This window comes from Plectropomus leopardus, chromosome 3 (assembly GCF_008729295.1).
Source record: "Plectropomus leopardus isolate mb chromosome 3, YSFRI_Pleo_2.0, whole genome shotgun sequence".
NCBI classification, from domain to species: Eukaryota; Metazoa; Chordata; class Actinopteri; order Perciformes; family Serranidae; genus Plectropomus; species Plectropomus leopardus.
Window position 1 is genome coordinate 6917872 of NC_056465.1, and position 26034 is coordinate 6943905.

General features: G+C 42.3%; 1 protein-coding gene across 1 annotated transcript in view; it reads right to left on the reverse strand.

Annotated features, from left to right (window-relative positions):
* The window catches only part of gmds (GDP-mannose 4,6-dehydratase), a 201396-nt gene that overhangs the window by 105662 nt on the left and 69700 nt on the right, over positions 1-26034 (reverse strand). Inside the window, exon 7 of the mRNA XM_042512148.1 lies at positions 16304-16431. Coding sequence (XP_042368082.1) covers positions 16304-16431 — 128 coding nt within the window. The remainder of the gene's footprint in view (positions 1-16303; positions 16432-26034) is intronic.

The following is a 26034-nucleotide window of genomic DNA, read 5'->3' on the forward strand; positions in this document are numbered from 1 at the left end:
AGCGCACGGTAATTACGTCTCATTAGAACGCTCAGGGCCTTTCATGTAGCTGCTGAACATGGCCACCGTATCTCCCCTCTGGCCCGCAGACATAAACAAACACTTCAGCTGGCCTGCCCCCTGGAGCCATGGAGCCTCCGCTCCACAATGCAGAGCTAGGGATTCCCCTTCGCCGTGGCGCATGGCCCCACCTCTGACTCCACAGCCCCACCCACATCTTTTTCTTTTGCTTTTCTTCTGTTCTTTCCTGTTCTCTAAACAGACGGATAATTGAAACACAGCGAGAGGGAGAAAGAGTTGAAAACAGTGAAAGAAAGAGGGAGACAGAAGTCAGAGAGCTGCCTGCCTGCTGTGGGTCGGTAATGATATAATTAGAGGACTGCAATGTTTAGTGGGCGGCTCTTTTTATAGCAACTGTCAAGACAAATGTGCAATCATTCACTTTGATTGAGTGAGTGCGTGTGCTCGGTTGTGTGCATGCATGTTCATGTGCACGTCAGCTCAGTGCACACGCATGACGGGAAGCTGACGAAGGTATTGTGAAGTGGGCGAAAGAGAGATACGCAAAAAACGAGGGAGAGCCACAAGAGAGAAAAGGGAAAGTGGAAGGAGAGGAAAAAGAAAGAGGCATACAGAGAGGTGTCACTTAAAAAAAAAAAAAAAAAAAAGCCCTGGCATTGAGAGGAGGGTCAGCTGGAGGTGATGGCCGGGTCAAGCTGAGGTCAAATAAGGTGCAAAACCAGTAACTCTGCTGCAAGTTTAGAATGAAAACAAACCACTGCTATCACTGCAGGTCACAGACAGGGCCTCCCCTCAGGTTACACACGCACACACACACACACACAAACACACACACACACACACACACACACACACTCATATTGCTGGGGCCACTTAATTAAAAAAGAGATCCCTGGCACTCCCTTAGAAAGTCCCACCTTCTAAAAGCAAATACACGGCTCTCCATCGCGGCTGTTTTAACAAGGATAGAGTTCAATGCGAGCAGTGCAGACTGAAAGCTTCATTGTGGTAGGGAGAGAGGCTCTGAACAGCGAGTAAGTTCTCTCCTCATCCATCAGACCGACACCTCGGCACAGCATTTCCTCACCAATTATGAACAGGTCTCCAACCTTGCAGTACATTTGCCAAAGTGCACACACGCCTGTTGTTTAATATAAAGTTGTATATATGCATGTATGTGTGTATCTAAACATCATTTTTTATTTTAACATTTTTCATCAAATTGCCTGCATGGCATATTGCAGAAATGTGTGTTTGTGCATCAGCATGTTTTGCGAGTGTGTTAGCTTGTGTGCCACACAGGGACATACGCCCGGTTTAATATCATAAGCCTGTGTGAACGTGGATCCACTATAAATCTAATACAAAACAGACAACATGAGGAAGCTATTTGGCGTTGTGTGATGAGGGAAGACAGGCTTTCAGTGCTCTGACCCAACAAATGTTTCCATTCCATTAAAGCCATCAGGGCTTGTTTGAAGTGGACTGGTTGGGATGCTGTCTCTGCCACGCTCAATAGACTACAGGCAGCTCCCTGCTCTCAGTGGGCCTGATGGGAAAATGCTGCCTGGATTTGAATCACTCCCCTCTATGTACCTGAAGTTGTGTTCAGCTCACACAAGAAAACACAATCAGGTTGTTAAATGAGGCAGTTCTGTATAAGGAGGATCTCAGGGCAGAGCAGCAAAGAAAAATGTCTACCTTGTTGAAAAGTTTTCAGCCTGTGATGCTGCTTCTACTTACAAATGCATTATTTTATGAGTTTATTTACCTATGCACAAGTAAAAAGATTTCTTTCACAGGGTGCTTGCTGACACTTGAAGGAAAAATTCTTGATGCCTATGTTTATGGATAATAGTAATAACAATAAATAATAATAATAATAATAATAAAAATAATAATAATAATAATAATAATTTAATAAAAATAATAATAATAATGAATAATAACAATAAAGATGAAAAGAAACTTTATAATAGCACAGCATCACTAAGTGCTTAACAAAAAGCCCTGTAATACAGCATGGGGGGGCATTAGCCATTAAGTCACAAAAATCAAAAGATTATCTTTATATATGTAAAATAACTAATAAAAAAAAAATAAAATACACAGTAACTTTACACATACAGCCTACAAAATATGAAAAAGGTATAAAATTCAAAAATACTAGATAGCATATATAATGAATTCAGCTTCTGCAGAAGCTAGTGCACAATGCTGCACAAGCTATTTAGTCATTTAAAATCTGATTGGGAGATATATCGCCCAAAATGCGGCTTTTGTTAGTCCATCAATAAATCAGATCCTTGCCAAAAACACGTTGCATTTAAAGTGGATTTCTGCATTTTTACAGATTGCTTTTAATAAATTTTGTCAGCTCTGCACATTTTCTGCAGATGTAATAGCAATATTGGAAAGAACCCACTGCTAACAACACACAGTCATAACAAAGGGCCTGTATATACGAAGAGGTGAAGCTGAGAGCAAGACCCCACAAGCGGCAGGCCTACAGTCTGTTAAGATTTCTGTCCAGGTTGGAGAGCAGTAGTGGTCTGTCTAAAAAAAAGTTTCCATTTAATCACACTTATGAAACCTTCTTTGTCCTTTTTTTGGTTGTTGTTTTGTTTTGTTTATTTATCAATATGATATTGCATAACTGGATTTTTTATTATGGGACAACTAACACTAAGGATGACCCTTTGTAAAAGGAACACAGAAAAAAAATTCAAGAGGGAAATAAGCAGCTAAAGTACAACATTATACACAGTATTAGTGTTGATGTTGAAGCAAGACTTACCGAGACCAAATCATGACCAAGACCAGAGTGTATCAAGACTGAGCCAAGACCAAGACCAGTTAGTCCCAAACTGCAAGACGCACTCACAATAAAATGTGGAACTTGCAAACTACAGGCACTCCTCAAAGTGATCCACATTCCCACAAAAACAGCCACAGAAAACAAAACGATTTCTCTTCATTCACTTATTTAATAGAAATACTGTATATCTGTGTGTATGTGTACCCTGAGAAATGTCTTGATAAAATAATCAAAAGGCTTGGCAGGGGTGTAGTTTAAGTGTGGGACTTTACATTTGTTTTCTACAAGCAAACGCTAAGGAGCTGAAATCAACCATCTTCATTCAACACTTCTATTTCATACAGGCAATTTACTTTCTTCTCCACAGTGGCCTTAAATCATTCTTGAAACAAAATCCCAGAGACCGGGTAGAAATGCTGTGGATTCAAAGACGAGACCTTCAAAAAGTAGCTCTGAGCTCTACAGCACTGGTTCCTAATGTAAGAACAATATACCTACCAAACACAAGCACGCACATACTTTCTGAACATTGATGCTCCCATTTAAGCACACACACGTGCATGCAGTGTGAGTACATGTGCACATGCACACAAACACAGTCATGCAAAGTGTGTCCACAGAGAGCTGAGTATCAAAGGGGTCGGTCAGTGAGACAAAAATGTAATCGAGAGAGGGGAGGGGGGACTGTGAGAGAGTAAGAGGAGCTGAGACTGTGACTGAGCTCTTGTGATATTTGGCTCGGTTTCGACACTCTGCAGTCTGGACGGAGAATCTTCCCACGAGCCGCTCGACCGTCTGACAGAGCGAGAGACACACGGAGAGTGAGCGAGGGAGTGTGAAGGAGCGGGAGAGAAGGTCACACACATTCCAGACCCAAAGAGTCGGCCAGACTCCTCAGACAATTAAAACATGATGACCCCCACCCCAAACCCTCTAAACATCCCTCTACTCCATCAGTGCTGTCTGCTACACCACTGAAGGCTTCACTTCACTCCCCAACTCACACTATACTCCCTAAAATGTCAGTACATGAGACTCAGCCTTTTCTGTATGACAAACGCTCAAGTGGACGCACGCACGCACACACACACACACACACACACACACACACACACACACACACACACACACACACACACACACACACACACACAGGCCTGGGAGGGATTATTGCATTAGGGTGCCTCTCACACTTGTGCTTCCCAATCAGGGAGTGTCTCAGCTTCACAGACCAGCTGTGACTCTACCTACTGCTGCTGCTGCCCTCTCTCTCTCTGTTTACTGCCATTTGATTCAATAAAGCTTTGCTGGCATCTCTGAGAGTGGGTATCAAATAAATACTTTGTACCAACTAAAATGTGTCTGTAGCACTGAGTACTGAAAACTGTCAAGTACAAAAAGCTAGCAGTAATGTTTTGTAGTTTTTTCACTGATCAGTGAGTTTTAGATTTAAATCATAACCTTGGCAATTGTAGGCTATTTTTTGGGAAAGGGAGGTTTATTACTGTAGCAGCTCTCAACATGAAGGACATTCAAAGAGCTTTGTGACATTATTGACATTATTCCTGATAAACCTAATTTAAAAAAAAAATAAAAAATAAATTCTTAAACTAAAAATGAGTTTTGTGGAAAAATATATGAAAATACAACATAAAAACATAAAAAAAACAATAAAACAATACACTTGTTAGTTGTGTGTTGTAACAAGTTTAAGGTACAAACCCTAATATGCAATTAGTGGCAAAATATATTAAAAATGTATATTAACAATATATTTTGAATATGTGAATAGAGGGTGGCACGGTTGTTCAGTGGTGAGCATTGTCAACTCACAGCTAAAGGCTTACAGGTTGTTATTGGTAAAAGTAAGTAATAATTGTTAATTTAAGAAACCAAATGCAAAGTTTGCATTTAGCAAAATACAAATGTAAAATAAATAAGAAGATTCAAATTGACTTGCTTTTGAACAAGCAATAATATCTAACAGTTTCACCAAGCAGAGTTTGAATTCTACATTATCTTAAAGGAACTTTAAGGGTTGAATTTAGATGGTAAATGTTGGGGGAAAGGTATTCAAGTTTTTTTTTGAATATTTTATGAAGTCAAAGTTTGTGACATAACCTCACCTAGATGCAAGATGAACAGGAAAAAAAGTTATTTCTTAACAAATACTTTGGGAAGTCTGTGTAATCCCCTCTGCCTCGAATACTCCTTTCTCACATCCTTCTTTCATCCCCCCAGCTGACAGTCTCCCTCCTGCCCCGACCTGCAAAACCCCCAGCAGGGTACTAAGCCTTCCCACTACCTACCCCCTCTGGAGCCATCAGCCCATCCATTTCCCCTGCTCCTTTACCCTCCTTTTGCCCTTTCTCCTCCTGTTCTGCTCCCTCTGTCCAGGTGGGAGGTATGACTCTCAGTTGCTGTGTGGGATTTCTCCCCACACACACAAACCTGTCAAACACACAGCACTAAAGTGCAGAACAACACTGAGGCTAATGCCTCTATGGCCTTTCTTTCCTTTGTTAAATCAAGACAACTAAAATAAGAAAGATAAATACAGCACCATTAATTAAGTGTCACGTTTACAGAAATATATCATTTATATTAAGAAAAATATTGCACAATCACTGGAAGCCTCAGACTGAGAATATTGCATTGTAGATCATACAAACCAGATCTGAGCTCACTGCCTGATCATCATCTATAGATGACTCAAACATTGAAAGCTTTCACTGACTGTTTGGTTGGTCTGTCAGATCTGTAAACATTCTTAAATTCCGATATCCTCATCTACATTTGTTATTTTAAGACTGTATGTATTTAGGTTAAGTTGTTTTTCAGTGGCTTGGTGTTTACACAGCATATAACACTGATATAATGGAGAAGTTTGCCTTGTTTTGTTAAATAACGATATATTTTTGTATATGAATACCCTTCAAAGTAAGTATTTAGAAAAAAGTAAGTATCTGGAGAAAAATCAACTAAAATCAGCTTCAATGTCATATGAACTTGTCGAAGTTCACATTTATTGTCATTAAGAACTATGATTGGCTTCTATTCCTCTTCTTGCCTGTCAAATAAAAATCACACAAAGCAACAGCTGGCAAGAGGAGGACAGGACAAATATCTAAAATTAAAGGAGGAAACAACAAGGTTTATGGGAAAGATGGTGTCAATTTTTTACATGCCATACCTTTTAAAGAGTGTGCATTTGAGTAATTTTTGTTTCTTTTCTTTTTTTTATTATCATGGCTTTTATTCTAATACTTTGTCTTTGCAACACTGACGCCTGTTAGAGAGTATGAGGTTGCATTTGGGATGGGAAATATTTTGTGCATGTTTGTTTTGTTTGGATTTTTTTTGTTTGTTTTAAACTTGGAAAATTCAAGAAGGAGACTTTAAAAAAGTTTTCCACACAGCGTTGTGTTGCGAATGATTTTGGGGTTTCATCCTTTAATGAATAATGTGCATATTTTCATAGCTTAATGACTCTGTATTGTCTTTCTTTATGTCCGTTTGTGTAGCTGTAACTGTTGGTCTGTCAATGCTCCAATGTGTGTCTTTGCTTTCTGCAGGACTCCAGGGTGCAAACTATCCTGCGGGCTTCATATGAAAGCTGAGGGTTCTGGTTACACAAGGCGGTGAGGAGGAAGGAGAGAAAAACAGATCAGGAGAAGAAGAAGGAGAGCATCTGCTTTCATCCTCAACCCAGCAGGGGAGAGCTTAGGCCTGTCACTCTGAGAGAGACTGCCAGCTGCTGCTGCTGTGCGCACGTACACACACACACACACACACACACACACACACACACACACACACAGAGGAAAAAACACTAAATATTCTGTAGTACCATTGAAGTTCAGTAGCATGATCATTTCTCTTGTTTTTGCTATTATAAAGATATATTTTCTAACTTTTAGGCAATAAAAAATATAGTAAAAGCTCACAAAGTAAAGTTTTTTCCAGCATGGACTTTTTAGCTAATCTTTTCTCCTTCAAAAAAAAAGACTTACAGTACAGAGAGACAATCCTCATTCCAGAGCTGTCACAACAATCCAGCTGGACAGAGCCTCTCTAGTTTGCACTAAAAAGCAAAGACAAGCACCACTTGGGTGTTTTCGACTACATCAGGCAGAAAAAAAGTCAATGGCATGCCTACTATGAATCTATTATGAATCTTTGGTTCCAATCATTTAGACATGATTTGCACTCACCATCAGTACTGCAATAACACCCTATTAAATCTGACATACATTTGCATTACAACTTCCAAAAGTTGCTCTTAAACTGTAGGAGGAAGATTATTTTGGTGCAGGATTTTTGTAGGTTCTTGACTTCCAATGTTTTATGGACTGAAACAGCCTTGAAACAGGAAAATAAAGTCATTACTTGTGTCAAAGTTAATCATCATCACCACTGCCTACTCCTGCAAAAAGGGGATAATGAGTGGTAGTTGCTGCATTTTTTTAAGGTGGGTAGGCCTGACAGAGAAGCGACTGGGTGACAAAACCACAATACATCTTTTACAGCTAACAAGAAAGAGATTTGACAAACAATATCAGCGCACACAAGGTTCATGTGGTAGCAGTTTTGGAGCTTTCAGTTTCATCACACAATCTCCTTCACCAGATGAAGTTATCGAAAGTTCATTCTGACCTTAAAGAGATTTGCTCACATTAGCCTCATATGACATTTTCTGACTTGAGTTTATTAAAACCAAAACAAAGTTCAGTAATAAAATTATAGTTTTCAAATTGTAATCACTATTGAATTGCTGACAAAATTTTTGCCTTTGGCTCCAGGTTTTATCAAGCCTTCTTCAACTAATCTCATTCCAGCACACCAGAAAGTGGAGTTACTTCGAGCTGTCTGGTAAAGTTTTTAAAGAAATAAGTGGCAGATGAGGAGATCAGTTTGGATGAGGAGGTGTGAGCTCCCAAAATTACCACACGAACACCATCAAATCAACCTATAAATTAAGTTTAAAGAGCAAAGCATTATATTAAACCTTTTGTTGTCTATTTGAAATTTATATTGAGCTCTGCATTTTGGTGCTCTGTGCCTTTTTTTGGCTCATTTTTTAAAACTACAATTGTGTTTTTAGTTAACCCTCTTAAGGTGAAGGCATCATTCAGGCTCAAACACTAATTAAAAAGACCGTATTCTTAAAGTCGATATCCACTAGGGCAGTAAATCACCACTTTTATCACGATACAATATTGTATCGATTAAATTGGACAATGATACGATATTTGCTGTCTGCCACAATATGATTTTGATTTGTTTCAACTCAGAGGCCTGCGGTCAATATTTGACAATCAGTAAATATCCTCATTGTCTTTTTGTTGGTTGTCTCCCATTTTCTGTCTGCCTGCTAGCACTAATTCAATGTTAGGAAGGAGCTGTGCTTGGACAGAAATGGAGACATAGCCATGCCATGGGAATTTTAAAATAAATGCCTATTTACAATTTGTAACAGTATTTTCACTTTGCATTGATGATATTGAATTATTAATCATCGAAAATAAATATCGATCCAGATGGATGTATTTCACCCTTGATAAACATTAAGGTAAAAAATAAATGGTGAATTGAACATTTATAGCACCTTTTTTTAGTCTTACAACACTTTAAAGTGCTCTTACACTACGGAGTCACATTCACCCATTCACATATACACTGATGACCAAGGCTACCATACGAGGTGCCACCTGAGTCTCATTTTAGACATACACACTCACTCACACACCAATGGTACAGTTACCAGGAGCAATTAGGGGTTAGTGTGTTGCCGAGGGATACTTCAACATGTGAAATGGAAGAATCAGGGATCTTCTGATTAGTGGCAGATTGCTTTACCACAGTGGCCCACCACAGGAGAACCTAAACATACCTATAAATCACAAATAAAGACATCATGTCGTTCACTAATTGCACTATGCAGTGCTGAGGTCCTGACTCGTAGTCTTTGCACACTGCAGCAATCAAAGCCAAACATAGCACGTTTTTGGTGGGGTATCAAATCTTCCATATTGCCAGCAGAAACACTGCAATATTGATTTTATTTGTCGAAGACTCCCTCTTTTACAGGGAAGACCTTCCAACCTCCAGTAAACCTTCTGTCATTCCCTTTACAATTTGTGCTTCAGCCAATTTCAGCTTCAATCCAACTCTTACAGTCAATCACCCAGAGCTGCACTGCCAAATGCTGACTGAAGAAAAAGAAGGGTAAATGAAAAGAACAGGGAGGGAGTGAAAAAAATAAAGACTTCCCTGAAAACCCCTGAATCTCACCCCAAAAATGAGGACACCTCCTAGGTCAGGTTTCAGTCTGTAAAGTTGCAGATCTCACCGTGGGCCCCTCACAAAGCAGTAACCCTAGAGTCTCTGCTGTCATGGATCTGTCTGTTATCTGTTCTTCCATTGTTAGAGAAGCAAGAGGGAGTCACTTTTACACAACCTTGCTCCATTTATCTTCCCTCAGCTCTCAATGATCTGGACTGTGAAAATCATCGGTATTGCTGCTCTGCAACTCCCCCTGAACCTCTCCCTCTGTCCCTCTGGTACGATGCCACAGTAAATACTCGCCCCATGCCTGATGATTTAGGATTTGGACTCAGATGGGGCAAGAGTGCCTCCCTGGAGATCTATTTTAAGTCTCTCACTCAATTCATTATTCTTATCGTTATATGTCAACTCCTACGCCTCTTTCCTGTGTGTTTATCCAAGTGAAACTCTCTTCTGTCTACCTGTGTGTGTCATGCCTTAATCAACAACAGCCAAACTACGATTCAATGCAAAACCTCAGCCCACATGTTTATGGATGGCTTATATTCAAATATGCACGAGGAGTACCAATAGTTTGCATTGAGGAAGTGCAACATACAAAATGTGTACTATCCAGGCCACATCCACACAAATACGTTTTCCTTTTAAAACAGCATTTTAAAACAAAAACAATCTCTCTGTACACAAACGCATTTCAGCACTGTTTCAGAAATATTTTTCATACATACTAACATGCCTAAAATTGTATATCACATAACCATAGGTAGGTGCCTGTTTCATCATTTTCAAAAATCTCAATTTCCACGCGTCGAGGTTAGAACACAAACTTAGAGTTTTCAAATTAAAAGAGGGTCAGCACCTTCTTCAAAGGTCTCTGTTTTAGGGGTTTCAGAATGTGAATAGCAATCATAGCAATGATTATGCATTTTAAAACAAACTACCTATCAGTCTGGATGTAGCTAAAGATGAATAAAACATCCAGATCAGATCCTTACAGATCTTTAGTTAAAAACTCACTTTTAAATATGTCAAACCGATTAAAAAAATTAAACTTCATTAATTCAACTTGACACTAGCAAGTGTGTCTTTAATAAAAAGACAAGATTTAATTATCCCAAAAAAGAGAAATAACGCTAAACTGTAATTTCTGCAGGCTTTTATTTCCTTCAATAGTATGTAGAAAAAAATAGCTCCTTTTTGTTTTCTTCTTTCTTCATTGTGTTTTTGACTTTGTATCACCAGAGGTATTTTAACATTTCAACTTTGCAAATATCACTTTAAACTCACCTGTTTCTTTTGAAAGATCCTTTTCTTTTTCTTTCCGATAAAACTTTGTGCACCTTAAAGATGTAATTATTTCGATGAGCAACAACACTATCATTCATTTTCATGCTGAATTAAGAAATAATTCCTAAGAACCGCTGTAATACATACATATTGTCAAGCCCATATTCTAAAGGGCTTAGAGGTTCCATGAACCAATTAAATCTCCAGGCCTGGGATCAGATATCATTTATTAGTCTTTTAAAAGGAAGAACATTTTTTCTTATGTTCAGCCATCATGCTCTGTACATGAACAAGTTTGAGAAATAAGCCCAATGTGTGTTTATGTCTGTGTGTGTGTGTATGTGTGTGTACATGCATCAGGTTGCTGGAGGTTCAGTTAGGTTTTATTGCAGCGAGCCACAGGGGGGCAAACCCCAGTTAATTAAGCTGCTGCTAAGGTCATGGGTCGAATTTCACCAGCAATTAACGTCACGAAACCTGCATGCACACACATGCACACAGCTGCTGACGTTTACTCATCCTGCTTGTGTGGGATGCCAAGTCAACATGACAGTAGCCTCTGTCACAGTCTCTCTCTAACTAAATGATCTACACTTGGTCTACCCCCCCCCCCCCCACAGAGCACCCACACCCACAGACACACAAATCTCAGGAGATGACATTATATTATGCCATGGAGGGTGTTTTGGGGCAGCAGGAGTTGGAGGGGTGGGGGAGTTTTAGTTGTAGTCAGAAGGTTTTGGTGATGAAACCTAACTCGCCCCCTCTTCTGCCCTATTAGCTCCCATTTTAGCTTTTCACCACTCCAGCTGTGTTTATTAAAACCTTACAGAGCAGGCAAAGGTATTTATCAGCTCCCTGAATCACTGCCGTAAAGATCCAGACACACACACACACACACACACACACACACACAAACACACACACACACACACACACACACACACAGGTACAAACACAGTAAGGGGACAGCGCCCTCTATAAAGTTCACTAGTGAGCCTTTCTAAGTTTCAATGCAAACAAGCAGCGCAGGACTGACCATACCTGGAGGTTGAGATAAAAGGTGCAAATCACTGCCCAGTAAGACAAACAGCTTTTTCCCACTGCAAACAAGACCCTGAACTCCTCACTCACACCCCCAGCTGACATTTAACCCTAATACTCATGGACAGAATGGCATTGTTAAATGTCAAATCTGCTAACAATACAGGCTATTTGAAGACATTGTGGAATCTAGAAACTGCTATTTTATGAACCCATGTAATCTAGAAAAATAAGTGAAAATGAGATCTATAATTAAAGTTGCAGCAGTTGTTGGAAATGTGCAGTCAGTGGCTGAAAATAATATCAGCTTAGCTGTGTGGACACTTTAGTAAAGTAAACTAAACTGAATTGAATATTTGCTGTATAACACTGGTAGTTTTGATTAACATCAAAACTATTATCTCCTGTTTTGTTTTACCTAACAAAGAGTCATATACAACACATAAAGTAAACCAGTCTTTAACACCATGCCAAAACTAAAACATCTTATACGTGATCTCCACAGCTATAGATCCGGTGTCCATCAAACCTCACATCCTGTCAAAGTGTCTTTTAGAAAGATAATGAGGCCCTTTTGCATGCTGAGTCGTGCTGGATAAGCGCCTCAGCAGAAAGTTCAAAATGTAGACGTACATGTCTAGTTTACTGTACCAAGTCCCGGAGCCTGCCCCCGCTGTCTTCTCCCAGGCCAAAAACATGTGATGAATGGCCCAGCGCTCTCATCAATCATCTGTGATTGGCCCTGATCTGCGCTGTGATTGGCTAATTAGCCTCATCTGTAACCATTACTGCACAGAGAGGCAGCTGTGGCAGAAAAAAAAGGATAAGAAAAATAAAGGAGGTGAAAAATTACACCATCAGGGCTGTCCTGTCACCTCGCTGCCTCCACACAATGCCAGGAATCAGACAGCTACCGCCACACAGGGGCAACCACACACACCTGAAGACTGCAAGGAAACACCTTCCAAAGCCCAGAATTTCACAGATAATTATATTTTGAAAATAAATATGCGAACAAGACAAGAGCAGGGAGGAGGGGTTGTCAGGACTGTGTGTCAGCGGGTCAGCTACATCTCATCTGGCAACGGTTTCTGGTGCGCTGCAGCAGCGAGAACAGCAACGCCAGTTCCAGTCAGGGGAAAAATAAGAGGTGGTTATTAGATGTCAGAGGGAAATATCTGGTAACTGGGTGGTAACTGCTCGCCAAAGGAGAGCCGGACAAGAGGGAGCGACAGTTTGGTGGAGCGCTCGTCTGGTGACGCAGCTTTTCAGGAGTACAAAACATCAAAAAGTAAAAAGGTTAAGAGGCGGGAGGAACATGAAGAATGAAAAACACGAGGCGGGAGAGGAAACAGACAAAAAGGCAGAGAGAAAGTGAGGCAGGATGGAGCCCGAGGGGAGAGAGAGGGCCAAAACCACCAGGCTGACTTCTGCTCCTGCTCCCTCCCAGCCAGCACTCGTCTCTGCACAGGAAATGGTCTCTGCAGCCAGAAGGGGAGGAGGTGTAGGCGGGGGGCTCCAAACAGCTGTACCCACCATGGGCCAACTCAAGATGGGGGCACTGGCTGAGAGGAGAGGTAGGAGTAGGGAGGGCAGATAAAGATTGAAGACTCCTACATCTTTATCTGCTCCGATTGAGTCTTTAGTGAGTGATTGTGCGGGTTTCCTTTTCTCCTCGGCACACTCACATGCAGATATTTGTTCTGCATCGCCAAATCTCAGAAAACCACACTCAAAACGCCAGCCAAATGTTTCAAACACAATCACCAAACTGGAAAAGCTTAACCCCTTTGAGGAAAATGAGATCAGGAGGATTTATTTTTTTATTTGCCGATTTCATACTAAAGCATCTATTCTGTAATACCATAATAATAATAAAAGGGCTCCATTGAGAGTAGCCGGGCAGCTCCAGGTCTGTCTGCCTGCCTGAGACAGACACCCGATACCCTGCTGAGACGATGCCCAGCCAGCCGCACGCCTTCAGACGTCGTTAGAGCAGACACACAGCACGCCCCTCCTGCCACCCGCAATCCATCCACAGCCAATTACAAGCAATTTCCCTGTCCTGGGTGGGGTGAGGAGAGGGAGCGAGAGAGAGGGAGGAAAAGCAGTTGTCAGCCTAAAGCAGACACACATGGTTCTGTTTACAAATTGCCAGTTGTTTGGCTTTGCCATGGTAACACAGTGCTGACGCTGGCTGGACGGATATTTCAAAGTGAGACGGAGAAAGAGGGGGTCGGGGTGACAGTTGTGGCCTTTGATGGTCTGCAGGGCGGGACGAACTCACAGGAGGAGAGATGGTCCATTTATGCATAATGTACAAACGTCCCAGAAACACGTGTCCGTTTCCCTCCTGCCTTCATCTTCTCCCCCTTCCTCCTCCTCCTCCTCCACATCAGTTCCCCTCAGCACCTCGGGCTTCTGTTTGGCTTCCCGAAATCCGCCTTTCCGAAACTAGAGACACACAGTTAGGAGGTGCCTGATTCACCAGAGCTGGAATGTCGGCTGTTCCCACAGGAAACCTGGGGCGTCTCAAGCCAGGGTGCCCTGGACAGGCGAGTGTGTGCACACACATAAATCCAGCAACACAGGGTTGCACGTACAACACATAACTACAAAACTGGTCAGTCAGAGTAACAAATCAGGATGAAGAAATCTGCTGAATGCGACCCAACAACCAGAATTTTACTTGGACAAGAATGAGTCTTGTTTTACATAGTAGCTCAGTGGGCAGAGACGCAGGTTCTTGAAGTTATTTTTCTTCAGTTTACATTTGAAATTTGTTGGTGTTAACAACAGCCTCAATATTAGGCCTGATATGATGAATCCTTTGATTGGATGATATTAGAGCATTAAACTTCTTATCGGTTGAATTATTTGGTCGATCCACCTGTCTGACCAAATTCTCATTGGTGGACTTTTTGGGTCTTTGTTAGGGGTTGGCAAACTAACAGCTATCAAAACTGTGCCTCTTCCACTCCAAAAGTGCAGCTTTAGACTACCAGTAAGCTGCAGTGTGTCTTCTTGTGTGTTATTTTATTTTTCTTATAACTCACCCAAGTAGGCAGGGTGTAGAGAAAAAAAAGTGATGAGGTCACATCCATTTATATCGTATAATAAGTTGACAATGTAATTATGACAGGCCTTCTCAATATTTCTCTATATAGCAGCATGACTACACTACAGTTCCCATGAGCCACAGTGGCTGCTGGGATTAGGAGGACAGCAGCAAGAGCTAAAAGTCAGAGTTACAGTAATTTTGATTTTGCCATCAGGGCTCTCAGTTGTATGCTGTCCTTTATCCTTAACTTTTTATCAAAGAACAAGATTTTTTCAACACTGTTTCTTATTATTTGCAGTCATATTTCATCAGAGTTAAAGCAGTCTGAACAGTCCATGTTTATTCATCATAATTACTTAACTGTACAGATGTTAGCAGTAGATATTTAGCAACAAATTGACCATGTGCGTCAAGTGTCTATGTGTGACAGCTCACACTCAGACTGATCTCAAAACCTAAAACTCTTTTTATTTTCCTCTAGATTTCCACTTTTACCCTCGAGTTTTTCTGTATGTTCATGAAGCAGAGTGATGCAGAAATATTATCAACCCACATGGGTGTGTCTTTACTGGGAATCAGAGCCTGTTTGTGCCCACTTGGAGCTTTCCAACGACTTTGTATGTAACTGTACCACCTCGCTTTGCATTTAGTGCACTCCACCTAGTAGTGGGTTCATGTTGGAGAAAAATTAACTGAGCTTTAAATATCAAGATCACGTCAATATATTATTATATATCACATCCTTTATTTTGTCAGATCTGAATCCATCTGCGTGACAGTGAAATACCATCCCACAAACAGTTTCTGATTCAAAAACAACAATTTTTTGGGGCTTCCATTTTACCAATCCCATTTAAAGTCAGACATCCTGCCACAGGAGGCAAATATTATTCACTGTGGTTATAATCGGATATGACTGATCTAAAATCTTCCTGTATCAGGCGGTGACCGTTTCACTGACGCCATCGACGCCTCCATGACCCGCCCTAACAGCGGCTTCACTACCACCCTGCTCTGACGCAGTGACCTCACACTGTGATCTGCAGTTAAACTGAGGCTCCCCACTGTAACCTCCTCACCCCCACTCCCATCTCAAAGAGCGCCCCCAACCTTCTCCACCGCCATCACCTCCTAATAATAACACAGTTCGCTGCCAGGGGTCTGCTGTCAGACATGGCAACCCGTCGAGTCTTTCATCTCAACATCCCCACACACACACGTGTTCAAACCTTAACCTATCACACACACGTAGGAATGTGCGCTTCCTTACACACATGCACGGGGGGAAAAACACACATTTAGCAACACTGAGCTCCGTCTGCTCCTGGACGTGGCGACCCCACTGTTCGTTTCATCTCCCCGCTCCTTTCTCTGCATGCTGCTGGCACCATTACGTTAACACAAACACCATATTTCTGTCATCGTCCCCAGGACGCAGTGTTCCCTTAATATCTCTCTTTCTTCTGCGGGCGTTTGGGGAATGGCGATGGGGGCCTGAAGGGATCTGGGACATGGGTGAGTTGTGGGAAACCAGAGTGCAGTCTGTGGCCTCACAGCATGCGGCCCTCTCCTTCTCCTCCCGCTCCCCCTCTCTTTCTCTATCTCTGTTTCTCTTTTGGCAGAGAATCATAGGAGGCTTCATGCAGATCACATATTGCGGCCTCAAATGATCTGGGAAAACATGCCCTGTTAATGCTATGTGCACATCTGAACCCTGCTCAACTCTGGTGCAGTGCACGCACAGTTTGTGTCTATTTCTCCGGGGTTGTGTGTGTGTGTTTTACCTCCACATAGTCTTTGGCGTGGCCCCAGTCCCTCTTGGAGTCCAGGTTGCCCAGGCTGAAGCTCTCCAGTTGGCCGAGGTGAATCTTTGCCACAGAGCGGCTGATCTTACGCGTCACAAAGTTTGAACCTAAAACACATACGTTAGAAATGCTTTGTTGGCATCTTTTGGATTCAATCACTTTACACGGGGTATAAATATTACAGCTCAGTCCAACACATATAAACACAGACACAGAAACAAAAAGCAGATAAGTGAAATCGAGGCCTCCACGTGGAAAAAGGAGTTTAGAGATCTCTAACAAACTTCTACAAAACACTATCACCACACCGACAGAGCTCCAGACCTCTACTACTGCTCCAAGTCCTCTTTAGCCAAAGCATAAAGCCACCCTGAGTCAAATCAATTCGTTACCACCTCACATTACAGCCACTAGATCCTTTTAGATTCCTTCTCTCTCATTTTCCTCTCTAATTCACTGTTTCAGTGTCAAATCTGGGCCGGATGCCAAGATAAATCTCAAAGCATCAGTCTGTCTGCACTGAAAAAAGCAACAGGAAAGTGCCACAGAAAAATGACAACCAAACAGGACCACCCTGGCTCTGGCGGTACGCAGCGTCCAGTCCAGAATCACCACATCGACAGCCGATTCATCTGCCAGATTGCCCAGCGGTGCTCCACGATCCGAGCCGACACACGTGGCGACATTATCTGCGGGAAAAGAAATGAGCTCCTAATGACTATTTCTGTGCCGCTAGGAGGGTTAGAGGAGTTTTTGGGTGTTTTTGGCGGGACACTGAGAGCCGGTGTCAGGTTCTGTGTTCCTGCTGCGGGGGGAAAGATGCTGCGGAGAGCCTGCGAATAAATGTCCTCCAACCAAAACACAGCATTATACTGATGGAAATCAACACTAAATATTAGTGTGTCATGTCTAATAATGCCACCACCTTAGTTGAAACAGCTTATTAGAGCTTGAGGGGTTTAACTCCGGCTCTTCTGTCTTATGTTGAAAAGCCAAAATGGCAGATATGTGGGGATCTGTGAAAGACTAATTTCAAAGGAAAGCTTGAAGCTTGCATCAAAGAGTCGGCTATTTTTAGCCCACACAACATCTCTGCTGTGCATAAATCTCCCACAACCTTGCGTGAACCTTTTTTTGGGACCTCTTAAGAGCTCCTCCGTGCTGTTTTTTCAACTCATCATGTCTGAGATGAATGTTGCCTTTAAGCTCTGCGCCCATCGAGGCCATAATGCCTCGGCTCTGTCTCGACACTGTATCACTGTTGCCCTGACATGGAGCAGAGCCTCCGTTTAGACACAGGAAAATCCCATGAACCCAATCATGCGAATGCACCAAATTTGTAGTAATTATTTCATAGGAAAGCGACAGCCCTGGGCAGGCTGAGCAAAAACAGACCAGAGAAGGTTAGACACGCTTATTTGAGAAAATACAGCATGTTGTGTGTTGGTAGCAGGTCACATGGCCCCCATGTCAACGCTGCTTTGTCGCCATGTTGAACTGAGATTAAAACTGTTTAAATGAGGGTTTAGGCATGCTTCAGACTTTCTCTGGATTAAAAATTTAAAATCTAGAAAGTCCAAATACATATATTATTCAGAATTCTGTGAATCAATATTATTGACACGTTTATTAGGAAATAGCATGTGCCTACAGAGCGTAGATAAATGGTGGATGGAAACCCCCTCTGATGTCAGACCTGTCCTGTCTTTGCATGATTGTCTCATCTGGCCCCGGGGCCCTTCTCCAACCTGGCAGGTCATCTGTTCTGGCAGGTACCACTGCTCCCGCTACATTTATTCATCTGCCACTGACACATTGTCAGCTTTGCTCTCATCCATATCAGCTATACAGGGCTCATCACAGGGTGAAGGATATTAACCATACAGCTACACACACACGAACTTTCTCATGTTGTATATCTGGTGCTCAAACGATTAGGCAATTAGTCAATGGACAGAAACTTAATCGACAGCTATCTAAAAGGGGAACTCCATAGATTTTACACAAACATCAGTTAACTTATCATTTGAAATACGATTCAGCCAGAGACAGCTGTATAATGTTTTCTGTGGTGCTTTGTTTTCTGAGGAGCTTTCTAAAGTCTAAAAAACAACCCCTTGTGATGTCACTATGCCACCAAGTTTTAAAGAGCTTGTTTTTTTACTGTGCAAGAAGGGTGTAATGAAAATATATTATGAAGTTGCATTATGATGGGTGAAGAAGACAGTCCTATATAAGTCTATGTTGCTTTGATTTGTCGATTTGATTCAGCTGTTAATAGGTGACCTGCAACTAACACCATCCCGAGTGAATAGTATTGCTGTGAAAACACTGTGCCCACCATCTCAAGCCACTGGGACAGCATTACCAGTGGCAATGTGAACGAGTGGTGCCGCCAGCGAGCACCCACCCAGCCTGGACAGTGCGCAGTATGGAGCAGCCAAGGGTAGCTAACCAGTGGATACCAAAGAGTGGGCAGTGAGTGTTACCCCATGTAAAAACAACTAGCTCGCAACAGAAAATGAAAAACAGGGCAAGATATTTACATCACAAAACAAAATTTCACCACCTCTAAATGGATAATGCTTTGACATGCAGAGCTAAAGCTCACTGAGTCACGGGTATGTCATACTAAAAGGAAAGGCCTCTTACATTCAAAGTTTTTTTTCCTTAAATGGTAACTGGTTAGCCACCAATTAATGGGTGTTGACCTACTGAAAGCAAAATGAACAGAAACTGACATTCCTACTCTCAACTTTATTGAAATGCAATTCTAGATTGGTAAAATGTTCTTTAAAAAAACAATTAATTGCATTTATCAAGCAAAAAAGTCAAACATTTGATGGGTTAACCTCTCAAATTTTAGAATTTGCTGCTTTAAACATTGCACCATGAGTAAGTGCTATTTAAAGCCCTCTTTTTGTTCTGTATGCATCTATGAGGCTGCAATGTATGTCCAATGTGTGCGCAATTTGTGCACACATTGGATTGGATTTTTTGTATTTTGTCTGTTTCTCTATTTTATATCATTATTAGTTAAAGATTTAAGGGTTTTCATTTGCTGGGCTGACACGCATGCAAATTTAATGTCACTTTAGGCTCTGGAAACTTGTGATGGACAATTCCCACTTTTTGTTTTAACATTTCTAGATCAAACGTTTAATAAAATAATTTTAAAAAACAACAACAGGTCCTAGTATACTACAGAATATAGTATACTAGGACCCAGTGGGGTGAGGCAATGTAACAAGAGCCCAGATGGTAACTACAGTAAATTGGAAAGCAAGGGTTTGATTTGATCCCAGATCCAAGGGAAACTCAAGTTTGCAGGTTATGCACAGGTTGTCAAAACTCTGCATAGCCGTGCCAGCTCTTAAAAAGGTGGCAGAGGGATACAGTGTAGCACAGTACACCCAATCAGTAATAAAGTCCATTATTTCCCCCCAAGCACACCTGTAGTCTCCTTGTAAAGCTCACACCTCTGTTTGGAGTGGCTCTGCTCCCTGCCTGCTCTAATTGGTGCGGTGTGGACCAGAGCGTGGGCCTAATGGACCGGCCTGCCTGGCTGTGGACAAAGCCTGCTCTGTTACTGGCCCGGGTGTTAATGTGTTTCCTTTACTGGCAGCGGCACCGCGGGACAGCCAGGAGGAGGGGGTGGAGGCAGGCAAGGGGAGCCAGAGGGGGCTAACAGGAGATTTTGAGCCCAAACGGGGCAGCGGTGGCCGTTTAACCTTGCCCGGCCCGGCGGAAAGTCTAATAAAACCACGGGCCGTGAAAACTGAGCAGACAGCAAAACCCGTGCCAGAAATGGACACTCAATCTCTTTCTCTCTCTCTCATTCTCACTTAACCGTTTCTTTTCTTTTTTTTCCATCATTCCTTTTCATTTTTTGGCCAGAGAAGCGACAGGAAAAACGTAACACACGGGCTGCGTTGGCACAGCTGGGCTGAAGCATGGGGAGCAAAAGGGAGGAGGAGTGGGGTGAGGAGAAATGTGCGGAGATGTCTCCCATCCAGAGCCAGGCCATGTGGGCCCAGACAGGATGGGGACGGGAGCTGTTAGCTGGGGGCTTGAGTGTGGAGGAGTCAGGGAGGGGACTGTGGGTTTGAGGGGATTTTAGCTTGGCTGGCCTCGGTTACTCAACAGATTCTGTTGTTAGAACCATGCTGCTAAGAAAGGTGACTTATGAAGTCTGTCTTCAAACTGTGTGACGGCCCAGCCCTTACTGTACGCACTCAGACCTCAAGATGTCTGACTCACACTCACGTATATTACTGTCTGCGAGTGTATTTATGAGCGTTTACTAATTGAGATTCAACCGCAGTGTGATTTATTCAAATCACTCTTCTGTAACATTTATTTTGTGTGGTCATGGCTCAGCCAATTGGCGCTTAAGCTCTGGGAAAAAAAATTAAAATGGAGTAAATTCAAGTCTTGAATCATGTTAAACATTTATCAAGTTAATTTAATGTTTCATTTGCACAGGTAAAAACATCTTCTTCCTTTTTAAGCCAAGTCTCCTCTTCCAACTTTAGACTTGGCGCACGTTTTTCATCAAGGCGTAAATCTGTTCCCAGGTGATTTGCAGGATGTTACTAAGTTCTCCCTTTTCTCAATAAAAAAGTGGAATGACTTGGTAACCCAGACTGCTTTAGTTAGCCACACTCCAAAAATAGGACGGCGGACCGCCTACAGTTTTAAAAAAAAGTTGAACACAAAGAATCATTCCAAGTATTTCCCGGATATTTGACGGCTGAGTCATTTCTGTTGTGCTTGTCTGAACTAGCCACGTTCTGAAGCCGGTAAAGAAAAAAATAGCCAAGACTTACATTTGATTGCCACATAGTTGTAACAGAAACCCTTAGGTTACCTCAACACAGGGTTTACACACCTGTTTTGGAATTCAACCAGAACTGCAAATCCCATAATCCCCCTCTGTCTCTGACCAATGGCCTAGGGGAGTGAAAGGCTTTGTGGTAGATTTGAAGTGGAAAATGCAACCTTTAATTTTCTGTCTCCACTCCCACACGCTTCAAAATTTAGGTCGACCCTGTAGCCCTGTTTACATCAAAATAAATACATATTCATCTTATGCCTATCTCCTTTATCTGTGCTGCAGTATGAACAAAATACCTGACTTGCAGGAGCACTGAGTGATTCTGCAGGAGGAATCTTCCCCTGGACGGGGATTGGCCAAATTCCACCCAGGCCAAAGACCTGTCAGTGTCTGCCATCACTGTTATTGCACAATTCACATTCTGACTGATCTCTGGAGCCTCGACAAAGGGAGAATATTTGCGTTACATCCAAAAGAGGTCATGTGCTCAGCTCCGCCAACGCAGTGTCTATTCACACCTGACAGACTTCTGCACTCGTTCTGAGCTGACTCAACTGACAGAGAGGGTGCACAGGGGAAGAAATGTGATGCGAGGAGGGTTAGAATGGGGCTGGAGGGTTGCAAAGGCAAAGACGAAGACCAAGAAAGTCACTTTTTTTTTCATTTTAAATTGGGTGTGATGCAACTGAGTGGATGGATGGCTCAGGATGTGCAAAGGTGTGGGGAAAGAAAGGGAGGGTGTGGAGAAAGAGTCGGGAGTAGATCATACATGTTTTTCTTGAGCTCCAACACTGACAGCACCACCTCCACATTACAGAGCGAGTGAGACAAAGTGTTTCACCCCAGTATCGAAAACAATGACGCAGTTTTGTCTGGCAGCGTCCCTTAGTTCGACTAAATCAAATGACCGTAGAGTGACTTTTTGGGGTTTGACCCTACTCTGAAAAACACTGGCAAAGTTTTATAGAGACGACGGGGAGCCCTCGACTGGTGGTGCAATTAGCGCCGCTTAAAGCAAGCGCTCAGTCAACAAGATTCTTGGATACCATGGTGATCTGGGACAACAAACACAGATTTGAGGGCGGCGATGGGGATGAGTGAAGTGAGAAACCTCAATGACCACGTGACATGTCTGAAACCAAGGTATGCCGAGGCGGAGGGAAGCACCTTTTTTGTCCATGTGACACAAGGTGTTGGAAGGTGTGGAGGGAGGGGGAGCACTCTGTCATCAGCTCTGCTTCACGGTGTCAGACTCCGCTCTTCAGCTGGCCACAGTTCAACTGATGTTTAGACTGCTCTCGCTCAGCCTTTTCTCATCGACACTCGATGAAACGAAAGACCGAAAAACAAAAACTTCTCACTCCATGGTGAGTTCCTTCTTACCAGATAAATCCAAATCCCCACAACGATCCCCCTGACCGAGTCGTTCCTATTTGAAGATTTCCTTAGAAAATAACCTCTCCAATAAATGGAAAACATATCCTCTTACAAATCTATCATGCGATCTGACCTTTTGGGCTCAACCTCAACGAAAGCAGAAAGATGAAGCCGAGGCATGTAGCGGCTCAGCGGCTGTATGTTTGAGTGTTTGAGGGGGCAGCATTGACTTTGGCAGTGCTATTCTAACTTCCCCAATGCTAACTGGTCTTCTCTCCTAACATAACAGTATATTATTCTATACTGCCAAGCGTGAACCACAGAGCTCTCAGGGTGGAGAGATGGATGGGACTTCCCCAAATAAACCAGGGGATTAGCCTACAACTGGAGCTGGTCAGTAGCAGCAATGGTGGATACACACACAAAACATATTACTGTGATGATTTACTGCACCTCCTTAGATCAACACACAGCTAATAACTATAAATTAAACTTGGGTTTTGTCTTTTATTGTCAGAATTAGATTCCAGGGGAGTTTGAGGTGCTGTATGTTTGTCGAATATGATGACCAAATAAATATATGAGCTGGTTATTTGCACAGGTTTCACTACTGATCACTCTTGAAAAGAGACTGTGGAGTTCTGCACCGTCTCATATGTCAAAACAATATGGAGTCTATTTAGCACCCCTGCTAATGCTAATCCCTCTCTTCAGAGTCAGTCTGAGGGCTGTTTGTTATGGCTAACAACTAAGCTAACCAGAAAGGAGCTAGCCGCAGTGTGAACCGGCAGGCCGCTGTTTGTTTTGCTTCACGCTGGATCTCCACCGGGATATTTTTTTCTCCCCAACTGTCCGATTCCGACCTTTCGCAGCAGAACAGTGGAGATCGGCTGTTTATTGGTTGAACGGTCAGGTGTTTATGAGAACTGTAAGAGAAACCAGAAGCACATTCCTGCTGGGATTAAGTCATCCTGGGTGCTGGAAGAGACAGAGCTCCTTATTGAATCCTACAGAGGGACAGTAAGTCTGAGGGGAAACTGGTGTTGAGCCTCACTCTTCCCTCTCTAGCCATTCCCAGCAGCCACCTGACCGTCCTATGTGACACACCACACCACGCCACACCACGCCACGGACATGATTGGCCACTGGTAGGTCCCTTTGGCAGACGCAGCTAAGAGCAAAACTTAGTGAGTTTGTTGTTGAAAGGAAAAAGTCCCTCCTAAAGGCAAACATCTATTTGTTTCTCAAACACAGGCACACACAGCCACTGGCACCCGGGGACAGTGACATCACAGCCTTTCCTGTGTGTGGGAGGGTGGTGATGTCAGGGCCATTGACACCAACATCATGGACTTCCTCCCTCATTAGTGACTAATTTGCCAGAGGTACAAGTGGTGCGTAAAAGGACAGGAGGGGCAGCACACAGGTAATAAATAACTCTTTATCTCTTCCAGCAGCAAGAACATTAACACACGTAGGGACAGAAATACAGAACGGAGATGTTCAGGGTGTGGCTGAGAACAGAGCCCAGATGAGAATTCCTCTGGCTCTGGTGATATAAAAAATATGTTTAATATGTTTCACTAGCCTCTTAGGTGATGTCATTGGTTTGATGAGAAATTTCCCCAAATCACTTGGGAATCAAAGAGAGCAGCCAGTAGTGTGAAATTGTTGATTTTAATTTGATAGATTTTTGAAATTTGAGTGCAGAATGTTCGAGTTCGTGGTGGTGCAATTTTGTCATTGTCGTCCACTGCCATAGCTGGCGAGTTCTTAAATTTAATCACCAACTGTGATTCAGGTTTTTTTTTTTTTCAAATTAAGATGTATATTGTTTCTCAATTCCACACTACATTATGAAGTATGTACTGTGTGTACGATAATATTAATTTACTGTTTTAGTATTAAACGTTAATTACTTCATATCAAATGAAGTAATGTCTAGCTACTAAAATTCAAAGATAAGATATTTTGTACTAAAAAAAACAAAAGCAGTAATGAAAGCAGTCACCCCAATCAAGCTTGGTTCTGACAGAACACTCTCAGTAATATTTAAGTCAAGAAATATAACAACTAGCAAGGTAAAGGAAGTATATAATTTAAAATATCATTTAAACTCAAAAATTTAGTGTAAAGACAATTTAGTGTAAATGTTCAGCATGTAAAGGAACAGTGTGTGAGATTTAGGGAGATTTAGTGGCATCTAGTGTATTGGATTGCAGATTAAACCAGCTGAATTTTCTCCCAGTTAGACTTTTTTCAGTGTTAATTGTTCTGGAGGTTTAAACCAGGGCAGCAGTCTCTGCAGAGATTTCTTCCTCTCCATAACAAACAGACCAGGTGATTGAAACCAGTAAAAACACTGAAACACTAAAGCAGTTTCACGTGAAATGAACAGTTTATCGGGACGCTAGCACAGCCTTCCCAAAAACATCTGTGTTTTTGGTGTGTTTGGTTTGTCTGTTCTGGACTTGTGTAGAAACATTGTGGTGAAACATGGCTGGCTCTGTGAATAAGGGACTGCTCCCTATGTAGAAAAATAAAATATTATATTATTCTACAGCATGCAACTTCATCTGACATTAGATGACATCAAGTGTGTGAAAACGTTTATGAACTTGACGTTGCCTCAGTATTCTCTCTCTACAGTATCAGTACAGTAGTCATGTATCCCACAATGTGTAATGTCAGTACAACCTTCGGTCCAACAATGAAAAAAAAAAAAAAGTGCCATGAGGGTGTTTTGCATCAGCTTCTCCCTGCTAAAGCCCTCCTGTTGGTAACAGACTACATGGCCAAACGCCCCCTCTGTGTGGCAGCGGCCAGGTCACAGCAGGCCCTGGGGGCCTGGGTAAACACTATCCAATCCAGCCAACACAAGCGCCACACCGGGTTGTGCAAGGCAGCAGTGGGACATCTGGCCACATCACAGCACAGCGTTCCTGCTTTATGAGCAACAACAGCCGTAACTCTGAGAATAGAAGTGGCGGGAGCAAACCCAGTGGCCTGCTGCTGAAATGCTGACTGTGGAAAAAGGAGGATGAAGACATGGAATGAATCAGGAGAGGAAGAAAAAGGGAAGGAGTCTGTGTAGAAATAATGGAAAGATAGAATAGTCAGAGAGGGAGATGAGAAAGAGCTGACCAAGGACCAAAAGCTAAGAGCGCGGTATCAGGCCAGCAGAGTTTTGCCCTTATATGGTAAATGTGTGTACTTATGGAAAAGGTCACAAGCATCTCTAATTTCACAGTTTCACAGAGCCACTCAATCAGCCTGTTTGTTTATCTCCAAGGCTGCGATTAATGATTATTTTTTATGATCAATAGCTCTGTTGAGTATTTTTCGATTACCTGATTTATCGTAAAGTCTACACAATTTCAGAAAGCAGTGAAAAGTTTCCAGTGCCCAAGATGAGAAATGTTTTTTTCTGGCCAACTGTCCAAAACTGGAAGATTTTCAAATCACAAAGGCAGCTTATCTTCAAATTTCAGAGGCT